The sequence below is a fragment of the Microtus oregoni genome, unplaced genomic scaffold (assembly GCF_018167655.1).
Source record: "Microtus oregoni isolate MIOR12 unplaced genomic scaffold, Mior012 000009F_ref0000495, whole genome shotgun sequence".
Classification (NCBI taxonomy): Eukaryota; Metazoa; Chordata; class Mammalia; order Rodentia; family Cricetidae; genus Microtus; species Microtus oregoni.
In genome coordinates this window covers 46,830,418-46,858,369 of record NW_024543068.1, presented here as the reverse complement: position 1 = coordinate 46,858,369, position 27,952 = coordinate 46,830,418, and the positions used below count along the sequence as shown (strand labels likewise).

At 39.3% G+C, this 27,952-nt stretch overlaps 1 protein-coding gene across 3 annotated transcripts in view; it reads left to right on the top strand.

The window, feature by feature from the left end:
* The first annotated feature begins 431 nt into the window (after positions 1-431).
* The window catches only part of Pnpla8 (patatin like phospholipase domain containing 8), a 45,805-nt gene continuing 18,284 nt past the window's right edge, over positions 432-27,952 (top strand). Inside the window, exons 1-5 of one of the 3 annotated variants that reach the window (XM_041658075.1) lie at positions 432-555; positions 18,386-19,512; positions 19,603-19,752; positions 25,745-25,896; positions 27,657-27,751. In XM_041658075.1, coding sequence (XP_041514009.1) covers positions 18,475-19,512; positions 19,603-19,752; positions 25,745-25,896; positions 27,657-27,751 — 1,435 coding nt within the window. In that variant the 5' untranslated portion in view covers positions 432-555; positions 18,386-18,474. Of the gene's footprint in view, positions 556-601; positions 924-11,711; positions 11,730-18,385; positions 19,513-19,602; positions 19,753-25,744; positions 25,897-27,656; positions 27,752-27,952 lie in introns of those variants that run through there. The other 2 variants (XM_041658076.1, XM_041658077.1) reach the window with 2 other exon arrangements.

The following is a 27,952-nucleotide window of genomic DNA, read 5'->3' as shown; positions in this document are numbered from 1 at the left end:
GACAACATAATGAAAAATAGCTTTTCGGTCGACAGACGGGGTAGCTTAATAGAAACAGACAATGAGAAAGTGTCATCACTGCACTATAACAGGGTCCAGCCAGTCTGCTCAGACACAGCCGGCTCTTAAAGCAGTTCCCAGGGACCGGGGCAACCCAGAGCACGCGCAGAGCCTGCAGGCAAGCTCAGCTGAAAACGGAGGGCGATCAGCAAGCAAGCCATTAGGGACTCAACGCTGAGATCCAGCACTGAGCTTAAAAGCCATAAACCTGCCCGCGACCGAAGAGCCCAGCTTGCCCTCCCGCCGCTACCAAGCGTCTTGAAGCCGACCGGCACCCAGCTCCTTCCCAGGGCCACAGAGAGTCGCGCCAGCCTAGGAGGGTTAGCGGCAGAAAGCCCCACCCAGCGACAGCGTCATTTCCGCTGGGGCGGGGCGGGGCGCGGCGGAGGGCGGCACTGGCCCGGGCGGTCGTCTGTTTGGGTTCCGGGCGTCGCAGCTGACGCGGACGGAGGCAGGCGAGTGGCCGCCGCGGCGCCCGTGACTGCCCGCGTCCCGGTGAGTGGCCGAGGGCCGGCGGGTGGCGGGTGGCGTCCGCGGCCGGGCGCGCTGGCTCCCGTCGCCCCCGGGTCGCGGGCAGGGCCGCCGGGTGTTGTGGTTGGTCGCGTCCCATCCCCGCCCCCGCCCGCCCGTCCGTCCGCCTGGCTCCTTGGCCCGGCTGCGCTCTGGGTCCGGGACGGGGTGTTCTCGGGCAGTTAGTCCACCGGAGACCTGACGGTTTCTCTGTCGTACGTCGTCCTTGACCGGGCACCGTGCAGCGATTTGTTTATCTCTTCGTTCGCGTGTGTTCCTATCCCAGACCGCTGTTGCTTAAGCAGAATCAGATGTACTTGCCTTTTAAAAGATGAAGAAAACTGAGTCATCAGGTTGCAGTGCCTCTTTTCTCCGTCGTCTCTGTCATTTCTGTCATGATGCTGGGCGGGGGAGAAGGGGGGGGGGAAACCTGTTTCCACGCCCAGCACAGGGATCATTTTAAGGAAAAGTAGTGACACTCCGAGGAATGTCTTCAAGATAGATGTTGACATAAGCGACTATCATAGAATACGTTTTAAAATGCTATTTTTATTTCCAAGAACAGTGGTATTCTAGAACTGCATTCTTGATTGTAAACAATGTATTTCAGGCAATCAGGATGGTGCATTACCACAACGAAAGAAGATATAATGATGTCACTTGATAGTTTTTGCTTATCTTTCTATTTTGTTTATCTTGTTTTTCTATTCCTACAACTTATTTTAAAACCTTCCTAGCGGTGGCCCTCCTCTTTAATGGTGTTGGATTAATGAAAGGGTTAGTTCACTGGTTTCTATTAGTAGGTATTCTCATGCAGAATTGATACAAGAACAGCCTGTACTTGGCGTTGTTTTCCTCGGCCAGTAAAGACGGAATTTGTTGCTCATTTGGGGAGCATAACTTTGTAAAAAAGGTCAGAGCTAGACTCTTGTTTCCTCTCAGTTGCTGCTCTTTACTCTGCTTTTCTTGTATTTTATTCTCTTTGGTATCTATTGCGTTAGAAAGTTAGTGCAGAATTTTATAGACAACTCTCCTTCAATGCTTTCTGGTTTGCATGTTTGCTTTTTTTCTTTCTGTTCCTAACTTTGGATGCCACTCAAAGCGCTAACCACATCGTTCTCCCCAAACCAAGAGCTTAATGTTTGAAACCAAAGTCGTATTAATAGGCCCGTGGATATCCCGAAATGTCAAAAGAAAAGGGCTTGAAGAGCTCATTTTTGTTGGGTCCTATACATCCAAATACCGTAGGCCAGCCTTTGGTAAACCCTTTTGACCTCACCGACTCTGTTGTCACTGTGGATCATTTCATACATAAATTCAGTTTCTCTTTCAGCTCCCTATCATTTCTTAATTCTGTAAAGCCAAAAGAGAAATCCAGTTTCCTTTATATTGTTACACTGTTCCCTTTCCAGGTTTTTCATGTTCACAAGTGGCCCTTTTCCTCTGTGTCTGATTTGAAGGCTTAGAGTTTTCTGGACAACTTCTCCTTATCTCACTGGTGCTTGTCACCAAATCCAGTTTTTGTTTCTAAAAAATATTTTACTTTTATTTTTAATTATGTGTCTGTATGTAGCTAGTGCAAACATGAGTATGTTTTCAGATACCAAAAAAAAAAAAAAGGTGTTGGATGTCTTGGGGAGTGCAGACAGTTGTGAGCCAGCCGGCAGCTGTAGCAACCTGGGTGCTGGGAAAGGAACTCTAGTTCTCTGGAAGAAGAGCACATACTCTTAACCAGGGAGCCGTCTTCCCAGCCCCATTCTTTTTATGTATCTTTCTTTTTCCTCCTCGCTGCAAAATGTGGCTCACAGATAGCCCATTTCTGCATTCCTGCACCATTGCTGTATCCAGACCCTTGCTTCCTTTTTGGCTATGTTATTGTGATTATTATAATATATATCTATATTTTTTGGGCTTTGGGGGATGGGTGGGGCATGAGACAGGATTTCTCTGTGTAACTTTTCTGCTTACCCTGGAACTCTCTCTAGACCAGACTGGCCTCAAACTCACAGGGTGTACTGTGTGCCACCCCGCCCGGCTAAATTTGTATATTCATTCCTTCCACAATTGGGCCCACACCTAGCATTTCCTTCAGTCCCTTGATGTCCTTTGGTTAAACTCCACTCCTTTCCCTGGGCGCACCTTCACTGTATGATAGCCAGCTCTAGCCTGTCTTGCCCTTGTCCCAGTTTATAACACTCTTCTCTTTCCATTCTTTCCCTGCTTCTGCTGTGTCTTTTCTTGTGCTTGCGTTTCCTCTCAAAGCCTTTCCTGTAGTGCTGACATCTGTACAGTGGCAGTGAAGCTTGTTGCTCATTTCTGTGTTAAGTAATTGTGATTGGTCATTGTGGTTTCTGATAGGTGTAAGTAGTGTCTCATTCTGTTCACAAAATCATCTTTCTGTAGTGCTTCCCATTTGGGGGGCTTTATGTTCTGTATATTGATGCCGAATTGATAGGTATATATTCATTATTAGACTATTATATCTTTAAAACTTTTAAAAGCATTTTATGGTGTGTGTGTGTGTGTGTGTGTGTGTGTGTGTGTGTGTGTGTGTGAATGTGGGTGTGTGGATGTCTCAAGAATTAGATCTTTTTTTCCACGATGAGTTGCAGGTACTGAACCCAGATTGTCTAGTTTGCATGGCAAGTGCTTTTACCTACTGAGAGAGATCCCTGGCCCCAGATGACGGTCTGGAAAGAAACAGAGCGGATTGTATAATAGTCTAGATCTGCTAGATCTTCATTGGTCTCTCTTCTGCCTCAGTCTTGGGCTGATCATTGTGACTCTTATATGCCATCAGCCACCTTTCAGCTCATGCTGTCACCAGAATGTCATTTGCTTTTCTTCTGTCGGAATTTTTTAAATCAAGAGTCCCAAAAGAATTCATTTCTTCACTTCATTCAGAGAGCCACTAAAATGCCAAAGAATCAGTTCTTCCTGTATAATTAGTATTCTTTGTGCCCTTCCCTTTCTGCTTTAATTCTTGACACTATTGTGAGCACAAACTAATTAAAATGTATCTACTTGTTAGTAATTTGTGGTGATCTACAAGACTGAAGGTAAATAATAAATAGGTCATCCTCTTACTGCCGTGTGCCCCTTTTATCTTGTGCAAGTTCTTTCCCTTATATTCGCCATGGGAAGCTTTCACTTTTCACTATTTAGATTCTCATCACTCCCAAACCTCTCAATCCTTACCAGTAGGTTACAGGCATATTAGAGAGCGAGTATGTAGCTAGGAGTATTCATTTCCAACATTTTAGTCTCCTTTACTCTTTATTCTTGGTTACTTCTTTTTTTGCCTATAATATTTTATTCTTCCTGTTATCACTGGATATTTAGCCTTACTTAATTTCTAAACTAAGTTCTATATCTAAAGCTTGCTTGCACATGTTCCTGTTGGCTGTGCGGGTGGATAGTCTCTCTAGGGGATAGTTCATTCTGTGCCATGTTTTGTAATCTGAGTTAATGTTCATTGGTGGTTGCCCCTTGCCCAACATTTGGGAAGTGACTTTGCTCTGGAGTTTAGTTGTTTCTGCAGGAATTCCATGTAGTTAACCAGCTCTGACCAGTTTCCATTTGCATAGCATCTCAGCATTGTGGTAGTAGTAAGACTGTAGATAAAGTCTGCTTTTAAAGCTTGACTTTTGTTCGTGCTGGGCTCCTGTAGCTAGAACCTTGAGTTTTCTGAGCGCTAGGAAGTATTCTGCCAGGTGTACTAGATCCCCAGCCACACAGCATGACTTTATCAGGGATTTCTCTGTGGTGGAAGATACCAGTGTTTATACCAACTGAACTTACCGCATTCACAGCAAGTCCCATGAAGCTTAGAAGGCCAGGACAGAAAGGCAGACAGGCTTGTGCCCTTTCTATCTTTCCTCTATACAGTGAGCATGTTAAAATAATGTGTGAACCTACAATGTAGAACGGGTTTAGTTCAGACTTTCCTTCCCTTTGCATAACTGCAGTTCTTGTTTTGGTTTTCTCAGTACAACTTTCTACTTCTTCCTTATATAAGCTACATCCTGAGGAAAACTGCATTGCTTGACTCTTGGAAGGTACTCTTTGTGTTTTGTTGCATGCTTGCTTATCTATCTATCTATCTATCTATCTATCTATCTATCTATTTGTGTGTGCGTGCTTTAACATTATCTAGAATTCTCTCCTCATCTTTACTTGTAAGTTTTCTTCTAGTTTGGAATTTTAATCATGTATGCATGTTTGTATGTGTGTATATATTTTTGATACGTAGAGTCTTTCCCTGTAGCCCTGATTTGTCCTAAACTTATGATCTTCCTGCCTCAGCCTCTTGAGTGTTGAGATTACAGGTATACACCACTATGCTTAGCACTTTTGTTTTAACCAATTATTGGAGATGATTCCAGTGTTTTCCCTTCCTAGCATATTAGTCATATTTTTTAAAGAATACATTTATTTGGTGTGTGTGTGCATGTGTGTGCACGTGTGCATGTCATAGCACGTGACAGAGGACAACTTTGGGAGGTGTAGGGGTAAAGAGAGAGGAGGGGAAAGTAAGGGAAAGTGGAAGTAGACAAGCTCTTCCTGATCTTTGTGGGTTCATCTGGTATCCCACTACTTTGCTGAATTTATCTTATTTGATCTAAAAGGTTTCTGGTGATAATATTAAGGCCATATAAGTATAATGTAGGGGAAACTCCGCCCAATGGGGGGCGTGTTCGCCTCGGGATAATGTTTACATATAAATCTGGCGGCCTGAGCCCCACCTGCCTCTCTTTTTTGTATCTCCTGCTCATCACTGGATCCCTGGTGTTGTAAGCTATTCCTTCATTAAAATTTGCTGTTTCATATTAAGCTAGCCTGGTTATTACGCCGCCTACAGTATAAGATTATGTCATGTATAAAGAATGGTTTGACTTCTCATTTTCCTATTTGTTTCCCTTTTATTTCTTATATTTACCTCATTGTGCCAAGATTTCAAATAGCATATTGAGTAAGAAATGTGAGGATGGGCACACTTCTCTCATTCCAAATTTCAGAGAAGAGCTAGTAGTTTTCCCCTATTCAGTGTGATGTTGGCTGTGCATTTATGTGTGTAGACTTTATTATATTGAGGTTTGATTCTTTCACATTTAGTTTCTTCCAGACTTTTCTCATGAAGGTATGCAGCAAGCTTTGGTTTGGCTGCCAACTCAAAAACAATGACATGGAGATACCTTATTAATTATGAAACATTGGCCTTAGCTTAGGCTTGTCCTGTTAGCTCTTATAACTTAACCCATTTATATTAATCTATGTTTTGCCTTGTGGCTTTTTGCCTTTCTTTCATTCTGTATGTCCAGTTTCCTTTATGCATCCTTGGCGTCTCTGTATTCACATAGACCCATCTACTTCCTCTCTTTTTCAGCCTATGCCTCCTCCCTAGCAATTGGCTGTTCATCTCTTTATGAAGTCCATCACAGTAATATTATGCCACACAGTGTTCAAATACCCTACAACAAAGGGATATAGAATTTTGTCAAAGACTGTCCTGCATATCTATTAAGATGATTGTATGATTTGTTCCTGAATTTATTTATGTGCTATATTACATTACTAATTTGCCTGTTTATCTTTGTATACTTGAAGTGAAATGAACATGATCTGATTCATGATTTGTTTAGTGTACTGCTGAAGTTGGTTCACAGGTATTTTTCTGAACATTTTTTGCATCTTTTATGTCTTAGTTAGGATTTCTATTGCTGTGAAGACACACTATACACATGGCAATTTTTATAAAGGAAAAGATTTAATTGGGGCTGTCTTACAGTTTCAGAGGTTTAGTTTAATTATTATGGTTTCAGGCAGACATGGTGCTGTAGAAGGATCTGAGAGTTCTACATCTTGATCTGCAGGCAACATAAAGTGAACTGGGTCCCACAATGGGTGTAGCCTGAGCATGTGAGACCTCAAAGTTCTCCCCCCACACACACACATACACAGTAACACATCTCTTCCAACAAGGCCATACCTCCTAATAGTGCCACTCTCTATAGGACAAGCATTCATACACATGAGCCTATGGGGGCCATACTCATTCAAACCACTGCACTATGTATGCCAATAATATTATAGTCTTTGTGTTCTATTTACATTTGGTTGTGATACCAAGGTAGTATTGACTTTGTGGAATTATTTTGGAAGTATTATCTTTTCTATTTTATGTACTAATTATATACTAGTTAGTATACTTTTATATACTAAATATGTCTAAAAATTTTATGCACATAAATTGTAGTAATAGGGGCAGCGGGGCTGCGTCCCCAACACCCCAGCCGCCTGCCTGGCTAGCTTATGCCCTGAAATAATTACACGGACACTGTATTCCTTTAAGCACTGCTTGGCCCATTCTCTTCTAGGCTAATTCTCACATATTAATTTAGCCCATTTCTAATCATCTGTGTGTAGCACCCCAAGGTGCGCTTACCGGGGAGATTCTAGCCTAGTCCATCCTGGGTCGGAGCTTCATCCCAGGAGCGGGGCATGGCGTCTCTCTCAGGTGTCTGCTCCAGAGAGCAGAGAGGTCGAGACTGACCTTACTTCCTGTTCCTCCCAGCGTTCTGTTCTGTCTACTCCTCCCACCTATCCTCTAACCAATAAAATGGGCCAGGGCAGTTCCTTTATTAGCCAATGACCTTCCTCCATCAATAAATAATACATAAAATAGGGAGCTTGTGTTGGTCTGATAGATTTGACTATGAGCCTGTCCAGTTCTGAGCTTTTCTTGTTTGGGAAAAAATTTTAATACAGCTTCAGTCTCGTTGCCCCTTAATTGATTTGTTTAGGTTTTTCTATTTTCTTTTTCAGTATTCTCTCGATTTATTTTTTTATGTCATTAGTGTCTAGAAATTTATTTATTTTAGATTTTCCTAATGATTGGAATATAATTTTTAAAAATACTCCTTAATGATCTGAATTTTAGTAGTGTCTGTTGTAGTAGGGATATTACATGGTAAGCAGTGTAATTACTTTTTTGTCTCTGATTTTAGTAATTTGCATATTCTTTGTGTTTTGGTTACAGCTCTGTTTTCTTTTAAATGAACCGACTCTTTTTTATTGATCATTTTTTGTTGTGGTGATTGTTGTTGTTTCATTAATTTCAGTCCTGGACTTCACTATTTTTCCTAATAACTTTGAATTTGGCTTCTTGTTTTTCTAAGATCTTGAAATATGTTACTAAGTTATTTATTTGTTCCTACTCTGATTTCTAAATGTAGGTATTTATAGCTATGTACTTCACTCTTTAAACTTATCGATGCTATTGTATTATTGTAAGTTGAGTTTTCATTTTCATTTGATACTGTCAATTGACCTCCCCCCTTCTGCAGGCCCATTAGTGTTTGAAAAGTATATATTCTAATACCCATATGTTCATTTTTTATTTTTCTCTTGCTATTTATTTCTAGGTTTCTTCTATTATGATCTGATAAGAAGTAAGAATTTTGAAAACTTGGTTAAGGTTTGCTTTGTGATCAAAATATGACTTTTTTTTTTTAAAAAAAAGGAAATTCCTTGGGTTGCTCAGAAGAATGTGCTTACCACAGTTGTGAGTGAAATATTTTCCAGAGTTATGTGAAACTCATTTGATCTTTGGTCAAGTTTTTTTCTGTTCTGAGGTACTTTGAGTAGGATATTAAAGTCATCTACGTCATTGTATCTGTCTGCTTATGGCCACTGGGGTCCATCCATTTTTAAGAAATTGGGTGCACCAAGATAGAAACATGTATATTGCAATCATTGTATGCTATTAATGGATTGTGGCCTTCTTTGTATTTTTGGACAAATTTTAAAATCAAGCCTTCTTTGTCAGTTATTAACTAGCTTCCCCTGTTTGCTTCCAAATACCATTTGCTTAAATATCATTTTCATCGTCTTGCTTTCCACCCATGATTGTCCTTGACAATGAAGGAAGTTTATTACAGAGAGAAAACCATTTTTTTTCTAATTGGCAAGTCTTATTTTTTTTTTCCATTTTCCTTTTAGAGCAGCGATTCTTAGCCCCCCTAATGCTGCAACTCTCTAATGCAGTTCCTCATGTTATAACCCCCAACCATAAAATTATTTTCATGGCTACTTCATCGCTGTAATTTTGCAAATGTTTTGAATCATAATGTAAACATATTATGTTTTCCAATGGTTTGGGGGCATGACCCACTGGTTGAGAACCACTGTTTTATTAGTGACTGAGTCTCCTGTAGCCCTGACTGTCCTGAACTGCCTGTGTCACTAAGGATGACTTAAAACTTCTGGTCCTCATGCTTCTACCTCCTGAGGACAGATGTGCACTACCATTCCCAGGTTTTGCAGTGCTGGGGATTGAACCCAGGACTTTATCCTTACTAGGCAAACATTTTACCATATGAACTTTGGTTCCAGCTTTTTTTTTTAATCTATCTATCTACCTATCTATCTATCACAAAAGTTAAGAATTTACATTCAGGGTATTTTTAAAATAATTTTTATTTTGACAACTTCATTCATGTATAAAGTATATATTTTGATTATTGTAACTACCTACTCTTTCCAAACTTCCTTCTATTCTGTTTTTATTATACCACCCATACACACAAATCCCTTTCTTACATCTTTCACCCCTGTCCCCTTTTTCAGTGGAGTCCACTGAGTTCATAGATTCAGAACTATCCATTGGAACCTGGTTGGCTCCTCAGTGACTTCAGAACTGAAGACAAAGACTGCTCCTCCAGCCCATCAGTGGCCAGTAGTTCAGCAGGGATAGGTAAAGCCCACATTATCTTTGATTGACTGTTGATAAATCCAGTCTTGTGTAGTGTAGGCAGAGTTTCTCTGTGTTCTGGCTGCCGCTCCCAAATAAATGGCAGGGAGACTTATTAATTATGAAAGCTTGGCTGGTAGCTTATTCTTGTTACTAGCTAACTTTTACATTTTAAATCAACCCATATTTCTTATTTACCTAGTACCCTATGCGGTACCTTCTTTCAACAAGCACATTTATTCGTCTTGATTGTCTCCCTGGAATCCTGACTCTGCCCTCCTTCTTCACAGCATTATCTCTGCCTTGAAAACCCTGCCTAGCTGTCAACCAATCAGCATTTTATTAACAATGAGCGCAACAGATTTCATAGTGTACAGAAGGATTATTCCACAGCAGTGCAGGCCCATTGCAGGCAGCCCTGCTGTGAGGTCACGACTGTTGGCTGCACCGCCCGGTAGGCAGCATTTCCCAGGCCTTCTCCCTGTCCTTTGCTTCTTGCTCTTTCTGGCTTTTCTCCTGATGGTCCCTGAGTGATGGAGGAAGGTCATTGGTTAGTTAATAAAGAAACTGATTGGCCTCAGGCTAGAACATAGGTAGTTGGAGTAAACAGAAAAGAATGCTGGGAGGAAGAGGAAGTGAGGTAAGACGCCTCAGACAGATGCCATTTCCTCTCCTCTCTGGGGCAGACGCGATGAAGCTCCGACCCAGGATGGACGTAGGCTAGAATCTTCCCGGTAAGCACACCTTGGGGTGCTACACACATTATTAGAAATGGGCTAGTCCAGGTGCGAGAGTTAGCCGAGAAGAGGCTAGATATAATGGGCCAAGCAGTGTTTAAAAGAATACAGTTTGTGTGTTGTTATTTATGGTGTAAAGCTAGCCATGCGGGAGCCGGGCGGGAAGAAAAGCAGGCCCGCAGCTCCCACAACACCTGAGCCTAAGAGTGGGTAGTACAAATGTCCTGTTTAGTTTAGGACTAAGCACTCAGCTCTCACTTATTCTCAGCACCTTTGTTCATTGCACTGCTCTCTGCACCATATTCTGGACTCTTGTTCATTACAGAGAGAAGCTTTTCTGATTAAGGGAGAAAGACTATCAATATGATAATAAATATTTTCAGATTTTCTAGTGAACACACCAATGCTCTTGCTCCAGCCTGCCGTCACTGGTTGCAATAGCAAGTCTCCTAGCAACCTGCACTGTTTGATTGGTTTGCTCCAGCAAAGAGTAGGCATTTGTTGGGTCCCTCAGCTGTCCAAAGGGTCAAATACATTTTGCATGCAAAATGGCAATTACACAATTAACATTTAAATTTTTGGGCTCTTTTTATGTTTGTCTCCCTTATGTGTTCTTGTCCTCCCACTGGAATGTAACATTCTATAACTCAAACTGTTCTGAGAACAAGGGAAGAAAATTTGCAAAAGAACTTAAAAAAAATCCAAGTAACAGTGAAGTTTACCTGGGTTATGCGACTGATGAGAATTTTACAACTTCTCAGCATGTTCGTTTACCCAGGTTATATCATAAGTGTAATTTGGAATTAACTCTCCTTTAACACATTCATAAATTCATTTAACATGTCAGTTGCTTTGACTTGTAACATAAAGGGAAGATTTTTGTATTGTAAAGTAAGATTTTCATCCTAAAGTATGTGATTTTTACTTGTCATATTAAGGGAGGATTTTTATATTGTAAAATAAGATATTCATTCTAAATACAAATCTAAAAGACCAAAGTATGTCACCAAAATACAAAGAACTAAGTGAAAGTGGACTAAAACTAAGATATTTTTTGTCTATTAAAAAAAGATGAAACAGGAAAGATTCTCTTCAGTTTGGGTATAGAATTGGGGCAGGAGAGATGGCTCAGCAATTAAGAGCTTTTTGTATTTACCACTTAAAAAATTTTGTGAGATACTTAAAATTCCCTTGGTGTATTTTCCTGAATATAAAAACAGTGCTGTTCTTGGCTCCAGCAAACTGCAAATGACGATCATGCTGTTATGTCCTCTTAGTGATGGTGGTTTTCCAATGACTGTTTTCTTGGTCAGATGTTCTTCCTCCTTGAACCAAGTCCTCATGATTAAAGTGTCACTTCTTTGTTACTCTTATCCCAAAGAAACACACAGAGGTCTACATTAATTATAAGATGGTTGGCCTATTAGCTCAGGCTTCTTATTAATTAATTATTAGATCTTAAATTAGCTCATTATTCTTGTCTGTGTTAACCACATGGCTTGGTACCTTTTATCAACAAGACATTCTTATCTTGCTTCCTCTGCAGGTGCAGACTTAGCCTTTCCTCTTCCCAGAATTCTCCTGTTCTGGTTGGCCCACCTATACTTCCTGCCTGGCTGCTGGCCAATCAGCATCTTATTAAAGCAATACAAGCAACAAATCTTTACAGGGTAAAGACCATTGTCCCACAGCACCCATGGGTTTTGTTATTTGTTTTTTGTTTTGTTTTTGAGATAGCATTTCACTTTGTAGCTCTGGCTAGAGACCAGGTTGGCCTCAAACTCACAGAGATCCCCCTGACTGTACCTTCCAAGTATTAGTGTTAGATACTTGGGCCCCCTTACCCTAGAAATTAGTGTTTCTTTATTTAAAAAGACATTTAAAGGTGTCCTAATAGTATACTTAGGATATATAGGCACATGTATATACACACAATATTCATATATTACTAATGAGAAGTAAGTGGACAATATTATATAGTGGGTCTTTTTTCCATTTCTTGAACATAAAATTTAAAAATGAGATTTGACTATGCTAACAAAAATCTATAAAAGTCTTGATTTCAAGTCAGATCTCATTTCTATCTCTGCTCACTAATAGTATTTGCTATTTGGGAAAAGGACAATTTTGTTAAAAAGAAATGAAAAGAGATACTATATTGTTATCTGATTCTTTCTATGACTATCCATTTACTTCCCAATCTGAAATCTAATGTACTATTAACTTAGTAAGACAGATGAAACTAGTAATTATAAGTAAAACGTATCAGTAATTTAGCTATTAAATACAAGTTTTTCCTTAAAGTAGAGCTAAGAATCCCACAGGAAGTTATAGCTATGTAATCCATCTGCCCTGATCCTCACCCTCAAATAAATGAAAATATTTGATTTTCTCAATCAACTTATCTCAGATACTCCAAGCATCAAATGAAATATTTCATAGAGTACAAATAACTCTAAACATATATTCAGTCTAGTTAAAGAGTATGATTTTGGTTGGAAATAATTTAAAATGTCTGCCTCTCTTACCTGCTACCTTTCTTATTTAGACCATATAGTATCCTTGATTATTTTAGCTTTATATATAATCTCATATTTATGTCCAGAGCTGCAGAGATAGCTCATTGGTTAAGAGGACTTGTTGCTCTTGCAGAGGACCTGGTTTTAGTTCCCAGCATTTCATGGTGGTTCACAGCTCTTTGTAACCTTGATATTCTCTTCTGACTTTTCATAAGCACTGGGTATGCATATGATTCGCAGGCATATATGGTAAACACCATGTACATAAGTAAAACTACTTATGTTTATACAATATACACATCACTTTATTTATTTCAGATACAGAAAATACAAGAAGAAGAAAAAAAATCGACCCAGATACTGGTGTCTGAAAGATTTGATGGCATCCAAAGATTTATTTCTTAATGACTTTGCCAACAATTTCATGAAGACTTCTCTTCTGCTTCCTCAGCCTCACCTTTACCAGATAGTAGGAGAGCAATGAGCTTTTGTAACAGTTGGGTCTGCAAGGGTAACTCCAGACTGAAGTTCACAGAAGGAAACCACTTCCTTAAAGATGTACAAGGTTGAATGACTGTCTAGAACTTCAGGAAAGTAAACAGTTAGAATATGCAAATCCAGGAATGTCTTAGGGTTTCTATTGCTGGGTTCAAACACAGAGCAGCTTGGGGAAGAAAGGGTTTCTTTGGCTTACACTCTCATGTCACTGTTTATTGTGGAAGGAAGCCAGGACAGGACCTCAAACACTGTAGGAACCTGGAGGCAGGAGCTGTTGCAGAGACCATTGAGGACTGCTACATACTAGCTTGCTTATCATGGCTTGCTCAGCTTGCTTTCTTATAATGTAGGACCACCAGCCCAGGGATAGCACTGCTCTCAGTGCTGGACTTTCCTCTCATATTACTAAGTAAAATACCCTACAGGCTTGTCTACAGTGCAGTTTTATGGAGGCAGTTTCTTAATTGAGTTCCCACCTCTCATAATTTAGCTTGTGTCAAGTTGATATAAAGCTGTCAGAAAGACCAAAGCTAAAAACCAAGCTGTTTTTAGTTGTTTTGAAAGACATTCATTGCTCAGCCCATGTCTGACCTAGTATCTCTGTAACTGCCAAAGCATTTAAAATGATTATTTTGAATGAGACTGGTCCCCATTGAGTCATATGTTTGCATACTTGGTTCCCAGTTGATGGAATTGTTTGAAAGGTTTAGGAACTGTGGCTTTGTTGGAGATAGTCACTGGGAGCTGGCTTTGAGGTTTGTTTCAGAAACCTATACCATTCCTAGTTAGCACTGTCTTGTGTTTGTGAATCAGACATAAATTCTTGTGTGATGTGGGATATCCTTCTGTATATTTGTTGCTTTTATTGGATAATGAGTAATGAATAAAGCTCTGTGGGCCAATGGCTTAGAAGAGCAAAGCCAAGTGGGAAGTCCTAACAGAGATAGAGAATAGATGATGTCAGAGAGATGCCATGTAGCTGCTGAAGGAGACAGATGCTGGAACCTTACCCAGCAGGCCACAACCTCATGGCAATACACAGATTAATAGAAATAGGTTAATTCAAGATTTACGAACTAGCTAGAAATATACCTGAGTGTTGGAGGAGAGAGAAGCTTGTTGGTTCCTGGCCACTTAGCCCCGAAATAATCACACAGAAACTGTATTAATTAAATCACTGCTTGGCCCATTAGCTCTGATTTCTTATTGACTAACTCTTACATCTTAGTTTAACCTGTTTCTAGTAATCTGTGTATTGCCACAAGGTTGTGCCTTGCTGGCTAAAGTTCCCAGTGTCTGTCTCCGGAGGCTTACTGGCTTTTCTCTGACTCTGCCCTTCTTCCTCCCCGCCTACCTAAGTTCTGCCCTGCTATAGATCCAAAGCAGTTTCTTTATTCATTAATAGTAATCACAGCATACAGAGGGAAATCCCACATCACCTGAGTCATTGACCAAACAGTGTTGTAATTAATACAGTCTGTGTGATTATTCAGGTCTGGGTGGCCAGGAAACAAGAGTAGTCTCCATCACACTTGTGTGAGTGGTTGTAGGCTCTCAGCTGCTGGTCCAGCACCATGCCTGCACACCTGTTGCCATGCTCTCCACCTTGATGGTCATGGATTCTATCTACTCTCTCAAACTATAAGCCCCAAATAAACTTGTATAAGTTGTTGTGGACATAGTGTCTTATCACAGCAATAAAAAAAGTAACTAAGACAGAAGTTACAGGGAGTGGGGTATTGCTGGTGGGCCTGATCACACTCTTTTTCTTTTTTTGAGGAATGGGGATAAGTTCGGAAGTGTGGATAAGAAATGTAGTTGAATGCTGTGAACGGGGCTTAGAAGACCGTCCTAGTAGAAGAGTGCCAAAAGCAAGTAGATTATGGTAGCTTGGCCCAAGAGGTTTCAGAGGAAAACTATTAGCAACTGGCCTTGAGAGAATTCTTGTGGTAGGCTGGCAAAAAATGTGGTTGCATTCTGTTCTTGTCCTAAAATTTTTCTTGAAGCAAAATTGAAAAACAGTATATTAATTTCCTTGGTGAATATATCAAAACTGCCTCATATTGTCTCTGTCATATGGTTACTTGTAATCACTCCTGGGAGGGTTTATAAGAAAGAAGAGCAAGCTGGGCAAAAAGAAATAGAAAATGTATAGTTTGAAGCAGAAATGAGCACCTGGAAGGAAATTTAACAGTGGAGCCAAGGCTTCTGCTGAAACATGAAAAGTTAAAGGTGGAAGAAAGTTCCAACTTGGAAGAAAGGGAGGGATGCCCTCAGGACAGGCATCCAGTTGTGCTCTCCACTTGTAGAAAGGAAATGCCTGAGTAATAGTCTGCCTCTAAAAAGCAATTTACAAAGGGAATCTTACTCAAATGTGTGGGACCAGGCTTCCTCCCATGAGGACAGTCAAACTTCATAGTGTCATCCAGGTAATCATACAGGACAGACACATGAGTAAAGGGGTTGTGAATCTTCCTCCATGGTTAAGGAGAGTTGCTGAGGCCAGGCCACAGGTGACAGAGTAGGGTCTGCATAAAGGCCCCTGGAGGGCAAGAGTTCCTGAGAGGCCATTGTGTAAAGCAATGAAATTGAAACCAGCACTGCACTGTTGTGTTTAAAACCTCAAGATGCTGGAGATATGCCCTGCTAAGTGGTAGTCTTGCTTTGCTTAGCAGTTCCTCGCTGGTCCTCGGTTTTGGAATGGTAATGCACATTCTGTACTATTCTATGGTGGAAGTATATACAGTTTGCTTTTTGCTTTTGCTTTTACTGGGGTTACAATTAAGAGATTACCTCGAGTTTCGTAAGAAACTTTGGACTTTTAAACTGTGTTAAGACTGAAAGATTATGGGGACCTTTGAACTTGGACTGTATGGGTTTCATGCTATGATATGGCCACAAGTCTTTGGTGGGGAAATGGAATGCGGTGATTTGATGAGATGGCCTCCTATATTGGCTCATCTGTTTGAATATTTGATTCCTAGTTTGTGGAACTGTTGGGGAATGATCCAGAGGTGTGGCATTGTTGGAGGAAGTATGTTAGCAGGGCAGACATTGAAATTTCAAATGCCCTTCCTATTCCCAGTTAGCTCTCTTGGCCTCCTACTTGTGATTCAAGATATAATCTTGTACTTGTGATTTGAATGAAAATGGCCTCCATAAGCTTCTGTGTTTGAATGTTTGGTCCCTGGTTAGTAAAACTCTTTGGGGAAGACTAGGAGGTGTGGTCTTAGTAAGGGAAGTACGTCACTGGTTGTGGACAAGTTGCCTTTTTTTTGGTCTTGATGTTTTATTATGGCAGTAGTAGCCCAAACTATGACAAAGCTCTTAGCTGTTGCTGGCACCCTGCTTTTTGCTTTGCCATGGACTCCTAACTAACCATCTGACCCTGCAATCCCCAAATTCAGCACTTAGAATGTTCTAAGATTGGAACACTGGAACCTATGTTATAGTGTACCTGCTCTGCTGTATTCTGTCTTCCTTGGTTCTCCATCGGGATCCAGGTCTCAATACTGTGATTTAAGACTTTCCTTGCTCCGTAACTACTAATATCTTACATAACCACGTCTACAGTGGTCAGCCTGAATCTTATGTCCTCAGACCGTACTCACTCATATTTGGTTCAAGAAAAAGCTGTTTTATTCTCTCTAAGGTTAAAGCTGTGTTTTGTGTTGGCTCACTTCTCAGAATTACATCTCTTCACAGGAAATAGCATCTACTTTGGTCTGACTTTTCTCTATCATTAAAAAAAATAAATAAAATTTAAAATTATTCAGATTGCTGGGTGGTTGTGGTACACCCTTGCCTTTATTCTCTGCACTACAGAGTCAGAGGTAGGATGATCTCTTAGTTTGAGGCTACTCTGGTCTACAGAACGAGTTCCAGAACATCCAGGGCTATACAGAGAAACTCTTGTCTTGAAAAACTAAAAAAATAAAAACTAAATAAAATTTTGTCAGATTTTGTCAAGAAGCTTCTATATCCTATTTTCCTAACTCATTATCAACAATGGATAGCACTTGTATTTTTCTCAATTGCTACCCACCTCCCGTGCCCAGTGCTAGAAACTGATTCTGTGTCCTTGTATGCACTAGGTGAGGCTTGTGTCAGGTACTTCTGAGGTACATCTGTAGCCCCATTTTTACTAGTTAAAAGGTTAGGACTTTTGTTGTTTTGTTCAGTATCTTACCCTGTAACCCCAGCCACTTATCCCATGAAGCTCATACTGGTCTTGAATTTGTAATCCTCCTTCCCTCAGCCTTCGGAGTGTTGGGACTGCAGCATGTGCCATCATACTTGGCCAAAATGTCTGTTTTATTTGGTGCATTTTAACTTTATAATTATTTCTATTATTTTACTGTTTTATTTATCTGTGAATGGCTTATAATGTCTCTTGTCCATTTTACACTATTCCTATTTATGTATGTTTTCTATATTGTAATTACGACCACTTGCAAGCTGGTGCACATATTTTCTGATGTGTGCTGTGTAGGCTAGGAGTCAACATCTGGGCCATCTTGTGTCACTCTCCACTTCACTCTTGCGTCCTCATGCTCGCACAGGAAACACCTCACCCACTGTCTCCCTCAATTTAGTGAGAAATTACTAGATAAGGGAAATTAGGGAGCCTCTTTAGGGAGCAGCTATTACTAGATAGGGAAGATAGTCTTGACATGGCTCTTTCTTGCTCTAATCTGTGGGTGGCCTCGGCATTTAATACCATGTCCACTGTGGATTGAGCATCCCATAAATGATTCGCAGCAGATGGGGTAAAGACCTGACTCTTGTCTCCAGAGTCTAATGCTTCAAGCTAGTCAAAAATTTAATAATAGTAAAAAGAGAAAATAACATAATTAGAAGAACTTAGTAGGCAGTGTCTCTGATTTCTTCTCCTACTCCCCAACTGACATCTGCACTGAACGCTTAATTTTTTTTGTTATTTTTAAAATTAAATCTTACCAGTCATATTGGAAATATAGTATTCCATCTTTTTAATTATTGTTTATTATTATTTGTTACGTGTTGGATGTCTGACCTTCATGTATGCTGTGTACCACATTTGTGTAGTGCCCTGAGAAGCTTGAAGAGGGCATGTGATCCTTTGGACCTGGGAGGTGTAGAGACCGGGCTGTGAACTGGGAATTGAACCTTGAGTCTTCTGCAAGAGCAGCAACAACTGCGCTTTAGTTCTGAGCTGTCTCCAGCCTTAGTCCATCTTGTTTTGAATGGTTTGTTGCTGGGTACAAAGTCATGCGTATAAACTGGACTATTTTTTTTAACTTGAATACTAATTAATTTTTTTTTTACAGGTAAGACCATGAATTATGGAATTTTTTAAGTGAAGCACTCAGGAGTGAAATGAGAGAATGTCACATAGAAAATAAATGATTTTTAAGTTATGTCTATTAATTTGACTTTAGATATATATATTTACCTCCTCAGTAATGCAAGAAGTCTTTGTGGGAATCAGAAAAGCAAACAGCTGCGTTTTGTGTGTTCCAAACATTACTGGCGAATGCCCCATATCAATGTGCACAGAGATTTTCACACAAGTAAGAAAAGCTGTAGGTGGAACAAAGGTGAAGCGCGTTGCAGTAAGCACTGGCCCTCTCCAAGCAACCATGGCTTACATATTGGAATTTTGAAACTTAGCACTTCTGCTCCCAAGGGACTTACAAAAGTGAGCATTCATATGTCCCGTATTAAAAGTACTTTGAATTCTGTTTCAAAGGCTATTTTTGGCAGTCAAAATGAAATGGTTTCACGGTTAGCTCAGTTTAAGACAAATTCTCGAATATTAAGAAAAGTATCAGATAGGGGCTGGTTAGAACAAAAAAAAGTTAAACAAACCATTGAGTCTCTGAAAAACTATAGTGATAAATCAGCAGAAAAGAATTCTTTTGTGGAACAGAAAAGCTACATTGCAGATAAAGAAGATGATGCAGGTAAACGGAGCCTTTTCCATTACACATACAGCTTAACCACCAGATTTGGAGAGTCATTCTACTTTTTAGCGAACCATATTAATTCATACTTCAGTCGCAAGGAAAAAATGTCTCAAACAAAGGAAGTTAAACATATTCAGGACAAACCAGACCTTGAAGAAGAGAAATCCAGTTCTCCTGACCCCAACATCGTGACAGACAGGCCAGACTCAGGATCTTCCCTAGATGCTGGGGACAAACCTTCCAGCCCTAGCCAGACTCCAGAGGTTCTTCCGGTGTCTACAAAGCAAAGTATTGCTAACTTCCTTTCTCGTCCCACTGAGGGCGTACAAGCCTTAGTCGGTGGTTACATTGGTGGACTTGTACCCAAATTAAAGTCTGACTCAAAGAGTCAGCCAGAAGGACAGGAAGAGCCTGCTAAAACTGAGCAAGTTGTCAGCAAAGACAAGAAGGCAGAGGAGAAAAAACGTGTGTCTCTTCAGCGAGAAAAGGCAAGTTGTTTCTCAGAGTGGTCCTAAGAAACACTAACCATTTATAGGGTAACTTTATCTCCTAATCACGTATTTCATATGACCTTGTAGATTATTGCAAGAGTGAGTATTGATAACAGAACTCGAGCCTTAGTTCAGGCATTAAGAAGAACAACTGACCCAAAGCTCTGTATTACCAGGGTTGAAGAACTGACTTTTCATCTTCTAGAATTTCCTGAAGGAAAAGGAGTGGCTGTCAAGGTAATTTCTAACTTTTTAAGTATTTGTCTTGAAATATAAGTTCTAATAAACCTTTTATAGTGGGGAATGCAAAGCCCTTCTCTTTTAAAAATTTTTGTTGTTTTAAATCATACAGTATATTTGGGAATTGCCCGTTATTTTATAGTACACACTAGGCTAATGAATTACTTTTATTCTGTGACATAAATTCTGCTTATTGTGACTATCTATATATACTTTGATTTGAGCATGTGTAAAAATGGAGCATAAGTTTAAATATGTTAGTTACATTGCCTAATAATTGTCAAAATCTTAATTGCAGTACAGGTATTTTTACTGTGGAATCACTTTTTCAAAATAAGAAATAGCCAGGTGTGTCATATACCTCTACTTCTAGCGTTTGGGAGACCAAGGCAAAAGGATCAATAATGTGAGACCAGCCTAGGCTGTAGAGCAGGATTCTGTCTATAAACAAAAGACAGGAAACACAATATGGAAAGCCATTGCTATTTTTTATTCACCATCTCATGGTCCTTTTACATTTAAAGTCCAAATTTTAACTAATCATCGAATCGGTAAAGCACTTAGCTTTCCTCTCCTCAATGGTCTACATACACAGAAGTGAGCAAGGTTTAGACTTCAGCAATTAGACCACTTGAGGAGAAAGAAGCTGAGTGCCCAGGGAAGGAGAGTCTCCAGTCTGTACCAAGTTTACTTGTCTCCTTAATAATTTGGAAATGTCATGAAGATATTGTTACAGTTTCATTAAATCCCTGTTGGTGCTTTTATTATATATTATATAATTTTTTTTTTTTTTGGTTTTTTGAGACAGGGTTTCTCTGTGGTTTTGGAGCCTGTCCTGGAACTAGCTCTTGTAGACCAGGCTGGCCTCGAACTCACAGAGATCCGCCTGTCTCTGCCTCCCGAGTGCTGGGATTAAAGGCGTGCGCCAGCACCACCCGGCTTATAATATATAATTATAAATATATTATTATATATTATAGTCTAATTCTTATTAATTAATTAGTTACTTTACCATACAGAAACTTGTTAGTTCATACTTTTCTACCTTTTATTTTCTAACTTTTATTATAGCTTTGCTGATTAAGTTTTTCTTTGAAATATACCCTGCAAGTTTTACATTTTCTAATACATGTAAACAGATTTTCAACATTTCATATTCCTAAAATTTGAAATTTATATTTCATATATAGATTTATCTTTTAGAAATAGGATTTTGAAATATACGTGTGCTTTTAATGAGAGTGTTCATGTCAGGGATAGCCAGAAAGGAGAGATCTAAAATAAAATTTCTGTTAGTGAGCTTCTGTAACAAAATACCTTCCCCTGGATGGGTTACAGCCTACAGAAATCTGTTTCTCATCATCTGTGTACTGAGAGGCCCAGTGAAAAGTAATGACTGATCTGGGGTCTGGAGAAGGCTTGTTACCTGTATGCTGAAGCTTGTGACTAATTCACAAGACAGCATCTCCCTTTTGCCCCCATCTCTAGGTCTCTAATCTCACACATGAAGCAGAAGTCTCATGACCTAAGCACTTCTTGAAAGACCCTACTTTTTAATATTAATGCACCAACAACTGAGTTCCAATATGAATTTTACAAGAGACCTAGAATTCCAATATAGAATATGTTTTAAAGAATGATTTAACAACATACTATTCAAGAATAAGCTTTATTTGTGTCAAGTGAAGTTCACAGACTTAGCATAGAAGTCAACAGACAGAACACTGCCAGTGCCCCAGAAGTCTTCCTCCCACCTCTTTGTTGTAGTCTGCAGAAAAGGTTAGTTTGGACTCATGTGTGTTTGCTTCCTTTTTTACTTGGTACATCGATAGGATTTATTGGAAATGTGGCAGGTAATTTTAAATGATTCCTTCTTATTGCTTATATTTATTATGGTGGATCACGGCTTATTCTTTATACTGTTAATTGATTTCTGGGTAGTTTTCAGTGTTAGTCTATTAGGAATTGTCTTAGTAGTTGAACTATTAAGGGTTTTCTTATATTTGAGAACTGATCCCAAATACAATCAACCATCAATATTGAGAAGAAATGTGGTGTGGAAATTCTATTCAGATCAGTCAGGGACGAAAATCTAGGTAATTGGAAGGAAGTGGCTGCCTTTCCCCTAAATAATATCTAAAATCAATGAACTGAAGAAATTGCGTCATGTGTTGCTTGGCTGTAAACTTTGCCAACTAAACTTTTTGCCAATTTCTCCCACTGTCTTAGGCAGCTTTTCTTTTCTTTTTTTGTATTCTTCAGTTGGTTCAATTGAAATTTTAATGTGGGTGGGGGAAATTCCACACGCCCCTGCTCCTAGATGAAGAACTGCAGGTTCAATGGCTACAGAGAGAAGGGAACCAGTTTCCTCCACGGAAGAGCTCCCATACTGGCTGTTAAACCCAAGCAGTCAGCCCTGGACACATGTACATTCAGGCAAAGCTTAACGGATTCAGTAGGTTCTGTACATACACATGTCAGTCCTGCTTTGTTCCAGGGTAGGGGCATGTGGATTAGAATGTTAGAATAAACAGAAAAACAAAAGAGATACAGAGACATAGGATAGAGTCGTGAGGACAACCGAATCTGCCCATGTTTATTTCTTACGATCTTTAAATACCCCATCCACAAGAGGGGAAGAAAGGAAAAGCTCCCCCCCCTTTTTTAAACCATACTACAAGGAACAAAGTAATAAAGTTAATACCCAAAACACCAAGCAGCCACACCCTAGGACAAGACCTCCGGTTAGTAGCCACACCTTAGGTCAAAGATCCTATAAATATGTAAATAACCTCGAAGGAGCAACTTTGCCTGAACTCTCTCAGACCTTTAGGTCTAATGGATCCACTTCTGTGGGCTCCAACACACATACCCGCCCCACTCACTCTCACAGACACACACGCATACCAACAACACCACCACTGCCAAAGGGTCATGAGTGGGGTGGGAGGAGGGGAGACATAGAAGGAAAGGAGGAAATGGTATAGCTGTAGAACTTGTATATGATGTTCTAAAAAAAATGAAATTAAATTTTGAAAAGAAAAAAGAAATTTTTACCTACTCTAAGTATTTTTCTGTGTTTTTTTCAAAAGTTTTGTTTTGCCTTTTGTACCTTTTTGTATTGTTCTTCTAGAGTACATTTGCTTTTATTGTGTAAGGTAAAAGTGATGCTTAATATATTTATCCAGTTGAACAAGCAACCATTTGTTGAAAAAAAGGTTTTCATAAATGAGGCAGTTATTTATGGTTCCATTGTTTTTGTAATGGTTCATTTCTGGACACAGTATTTTGTTCTGCTAATATATTTATGTATTTTTGCTCCAACACTGTACTTCCTAAATTACTTTAGATTTATAATAAATTTAATGTCTCATTTTGTAAGTCTTTTTTACCTCTGTTCATCCTTATAATTTCTAACTCAGCTTTTCTTTTTAAAAAAGATTAATTCTTTTTAAAGCTATGTATATGCATGTATGTCTACATAGGAACATAGGTTCATGTAAGTAAAGATGCCTCTAGAGGCTGAAAGAGGGCATTGGATCACCTGGAGGGAAAGTTATAGATGGTAGGGAACTACCAGATGTGGATGCTGGCAACCAAACGCAGGACCTCTGCAAAAGCAGCTCGTGTTTCTTTCTTTTTTTTTTTTTTTAACAGAACTTGCCTCAAGTTTATTTGTAAAAACAGCATAAGGTCCTGAACATCTGCAAATACTGTGTAGGTGTTCACACCAGTCCATCTGTCTTCACACTGGCAGACTGCGACCTTTTTTATGGGGCCTTCACAGGGGCCTGGGCACCTTTGGGAGCCTGAGCTGCAGCTGAGGCCTCTGCCTTGGCTTGAACCTTGGGCTTTGTTTTTTGGAGCCTACGACCCCTGGCCATGTAGCTTCTAATCTTCTTCCCAAGCTTGGGGTGAGCAATTAAAGCCAGACGGGTGAGTTTGCGGGTGGGGCCCTTTGGCACCTTGGGCTTCACCACTTAACCACTGAACTATCTCTCCAGCCTCCTAACTTTGCTATTATTTTTCTTCCTTTTTTTAAACTTATCTTTGTCTGTCTGTGGCAATGTGTGAGTCTGGTGCCCTGTGGAGGTCAGAGAGAGTATCGGATCCCTGGAGCCGGAGTTACAGAAGTGATCTTCCATGTGGGTGCTGGGTATTAAAACCCAGACCTTGGAAAGTGCAGCCAGTGCTCTTAATCACTTACCCAGCCCCTACTTTGACTACTCTTAGCATGCCACATTTACAGATGAATTTTGAAGTAAAAAAGGAGAATAAAATTATGTTAAGATTATAGGAAATAAGTAAGACTGTTTATGGTCAATTATCAACTTAATCTTTGTTTTCCATCAGTATTTAAACTTCTTTAACGTGAGTGCCTTATACATCTTTCATTATGCTTATTTTGTTAATTTATAACTGATGTTTTGAGGTGTAATTTTGCTAATGTTATTGTGATTTAATCATCTTTTTTGGTAATTCTAGTAGGAGACTCACCCCTGGTCTTTGACTATATGGTACCGATTTGACATATATTGTAACTTTTCTGTATGCTGGGCAATTGTGAGTTTCAAAAATTGCAAATATTCTAGATTTTTTTTCCAGAGAGCTATTTTGCTTCTCTACTGAAATACGAAATGGACCACCATCACTAAGTAGGACAGAGCTAAGAATTATTAGAGTTTGGGAAAGACCTCTAATTTTCCCGTTCTTAGTGTATATTCCTGCACTACCACCATGCCTTGGGTCGTCCAAACTAAATTAAGAATACAAAACATTATCTTGTTTTTACAGAAGGCTTAAATTTAGCATTTTTCCCCTCCCATACATTTTACTTTGAGAATTCTGCATGTGTGTTAAGTTGAAAACAGCTTTGCAGGCTTCCTAGGCCTTCAGTTTTGTGACTACAACCTCATAAAAATACAAGCTTCGCTGAGTTCTCTGTTTCTTTGTGACCCTCTCTAAATCAAGCCCAGCTTTTCTGTCCTTTGTGTCTTCCCAGAATCAGCAAATGTCTGGAGGAAAGAGCAAGGTTATCAGCTCCAGGCAGCAGTTACTCTCTCCAGATGGAAAACTGCTCCCATGCTGTGTTTAGCAGCTCTGTGGTGCATTTAGAACGTGGCCTTCTTGAGTTCGCTAAGGCTTTTCTGGTTGCTCTTGACATGGGCGAGGACCTCTTAACAAATTTTGTATCCTAACCAGTAATGGAAATTTGCCTGTGTAGCTTCCACTATTGTTCAGATTCCTGTAGGGGTCCTTTGCAGCCCAGTACTAGCTAGGACAAAAAGCAGAATAACAAAAACAGTATTTCAGGTTTGGTTGGTCAACAAAAGAAGCAAAGTGAGTAATGCATTAGAAAATTATTCAATGTATTGAACATTACACAGCTCAGTTTTTCCCTTAAATTTATGTAAGCTTTTTGGCAAAATTACTACTAATTGTATTAAGAGAGTCATATTTTCTGTATTGAGTATTGAATGTTTTCTTTTTCTAAAGGCAGTCTTGCTAAGTAATTCGGGCTGGCTGAACTTATTCTGTAGCCCAGGATAGCCTCAAACTCACAGTCTTCCTGCCCTAGACTCCTAAATGCTGAGAGTATAGGGGTGTGCTATACCACTTAGCAAACATTGCACATTTTAAGAAAATGTTTGGGAAGAGACTGGTATTTTTTGGTTGTTTATTTGTTTTTGATCCTCAAATAAAGACAAATATATGCTAAATTGTTATTGATACTGGCATGTGATAAAGTAATCATTTTTAATCACAGCGAAAATAATAAATATACACTCATTTTATGCTATATTCATGTAGCTAAAAATATGTTTTCTTTCTGTTACACGGTGTCACTTTAGCGAGGCTCGTCTTGAACTCTAGGTTCCCCTGCCTTTATCTTCCTCATGTTGGGGTTCCACACGTGTGCTGCCATGCCAGCTACATTTTCCTTCTTGATCTGACATAAGTAACAAAGTATCTTTTTTTCTCAACGTAGGAAAAAATTATTCCGTATTTATTACGACTTAGACAAATTAAAGATGAGACTCTTCAGGCTGCAGTTAGAGAAATTTTGGCCTTAATTGGTTATGTGGATCCAGTGAAAGGCAGAGGAATCCGAATCCTCACAATTGATGGTGGAGGAACAAGGTAAGGCTAGAAAAATGGCTTCTAAAACTACATATTTAATTCAGCTTGAGAGATTTTATTTAAAGATTTTAATAGAGTTATTCTAAAATCATTTTTTTTTTATTTTTATTTTTCGAGACAGGGTTACTTTGTGTAGCCCTGGCTCTCCTAGAACTCACTCTGTAGACCAGGCTGGCCTCAAACTCACAGAGATTCTCCTTCCCCTGCCTCCCAAGTGCTGGAATTAAAGGCATGTGACACCACTGACCAGCCATAAAATCAATTTTTAAAACTAAAACATAAAGCCAGTTTTATTTATGAATATAGAGGCTATATTGTGACATATATTTTGAGATCAGACCTTTGTCTGATTTGGGGTTGGTGAAGATCTCCCATTCAGTAGGTTGCCTTTTGTCTTAGTGACTCTGTCCTTTGCTTTACAGAAGCTTCTCAGTTTCAGGAGTCCCATTTATTTATTGTTACTCTTATTGTCTGTGCTACTGGGATTATACATGGAAAGTGGTCTCCTGTGCCCATGTATTGCAGGCTACTTCCCACTTTCTCTTCTATCAGGTTCAGTGTGGTCGGATTTATATTGAGGTCTTTAATCCATTTGGACTTGAGTTTTGTGCATGGTGATAGATATGGGTCTATTTTCATTCTTCTACAGGTTGACATCCAGTTATGACAGCACAATTTGTTGAAGATGCTTTCTTTCTTCCATTGTATACTTTTAGCTTCTTTGTAAAAAAATCAGGTGCTCATAGGTTTGTGGATTAATATCCGGGTCTTCAATTCAATTCCATTGGTCAATGTCTCTGTTTTATGCCAATACCAAGCTGTTTTCATTACTGTAGCTCTGTAATAGAGTTTGATGTCAGGGATGGTAATGCGTCCGGAAGTTCCTTTATTGTATAGGATTGTTTTGGCTATCCTGGGTTTTTTGTTTTTCCATATAAGGTTGATTATTGTTCTTTCAAGATCTGTGAAGAATTTTGTTGGGATTTTGATGGGGATTGCATTGAATCTATAGATTGCCTTTAGTAGAATTACCATTTTTACTATGTTGATCCTACCAATCCAAGAGCATGGGAGATCCTTCCATTTTCTGGTATCCTCTTTAATTTCTTTCTTCAAAGACTTAAAGTTCTTGTCAAATAGATCTTTCACTTCCTTGGTTAGAGTTACCCCAAGATACTTTATGCTATTTGTGGCTGTCGTGAAAGGTAAAGAAGTTTCTCTGATTTCCCTCTCCGCTTCTTTATCCTTTGTGTATAAAAGGGCTACTGATTTTTTTTTTTGAGTTGATCTTGTATCCTGCCACATCACTGAAGGTATTTATAAGCTGTAGGAGTTCTCTGGTAGAGTTTTTGGGGTCACTTATGTACACTATCATATCATCTGCAAATAACGAAAGTTTCACTTCTTCCTTTCCAATTCGAATCCCCTTGATCTCCTTATGTTGTCTTATTGCTATTGCTAGAACTTCAAGCACTATATTGAAGAGGTATGGAGAGAGTGGACAGCCTTGTCGTCTTCCTGATTTTAGTGGGATGGCTTTGAGTTTCTCTCCATTTAATTTGATGTTAGCTGTCGTCTTTCTGTATGTTGCTTTTATTATATTTAGATTTGATCCTTGTATCCCTAATCTTCCAAGACTTTTATCATAAAGAGGTGTTGAATTTTGTCAAATGCTAAAAGCAGTTTTATAGAATTATTTTATGCTATAACTTGAATTTCCCTTGAAACAAATTATCCATTTGTATTTTTTTCTTTCACAGAGGTGTGGTTGCTCTTCAGACTCTGAGGAAATTGGTTGAACTTACTCAGAAGCCAATTCATGAGCTTTTTGATTACATCTGTGGTGTGAGCACAGGTGACTATCATGTACTTGGGTGTGTCCCACCAATGAATTACAGGAAGAGCGTGAAGACTGGACATCATGGTCCTTCTCTGAAATGCTGGGCATTCTTTTCTCAACTTTAATGATGGTTAATCCTTTGTGTCATAAGCTTTTCAAACTTATTTTTTAAACATGTAACCTTTTAAGTGTAAGCATTTAAAATGACTTTTTTAT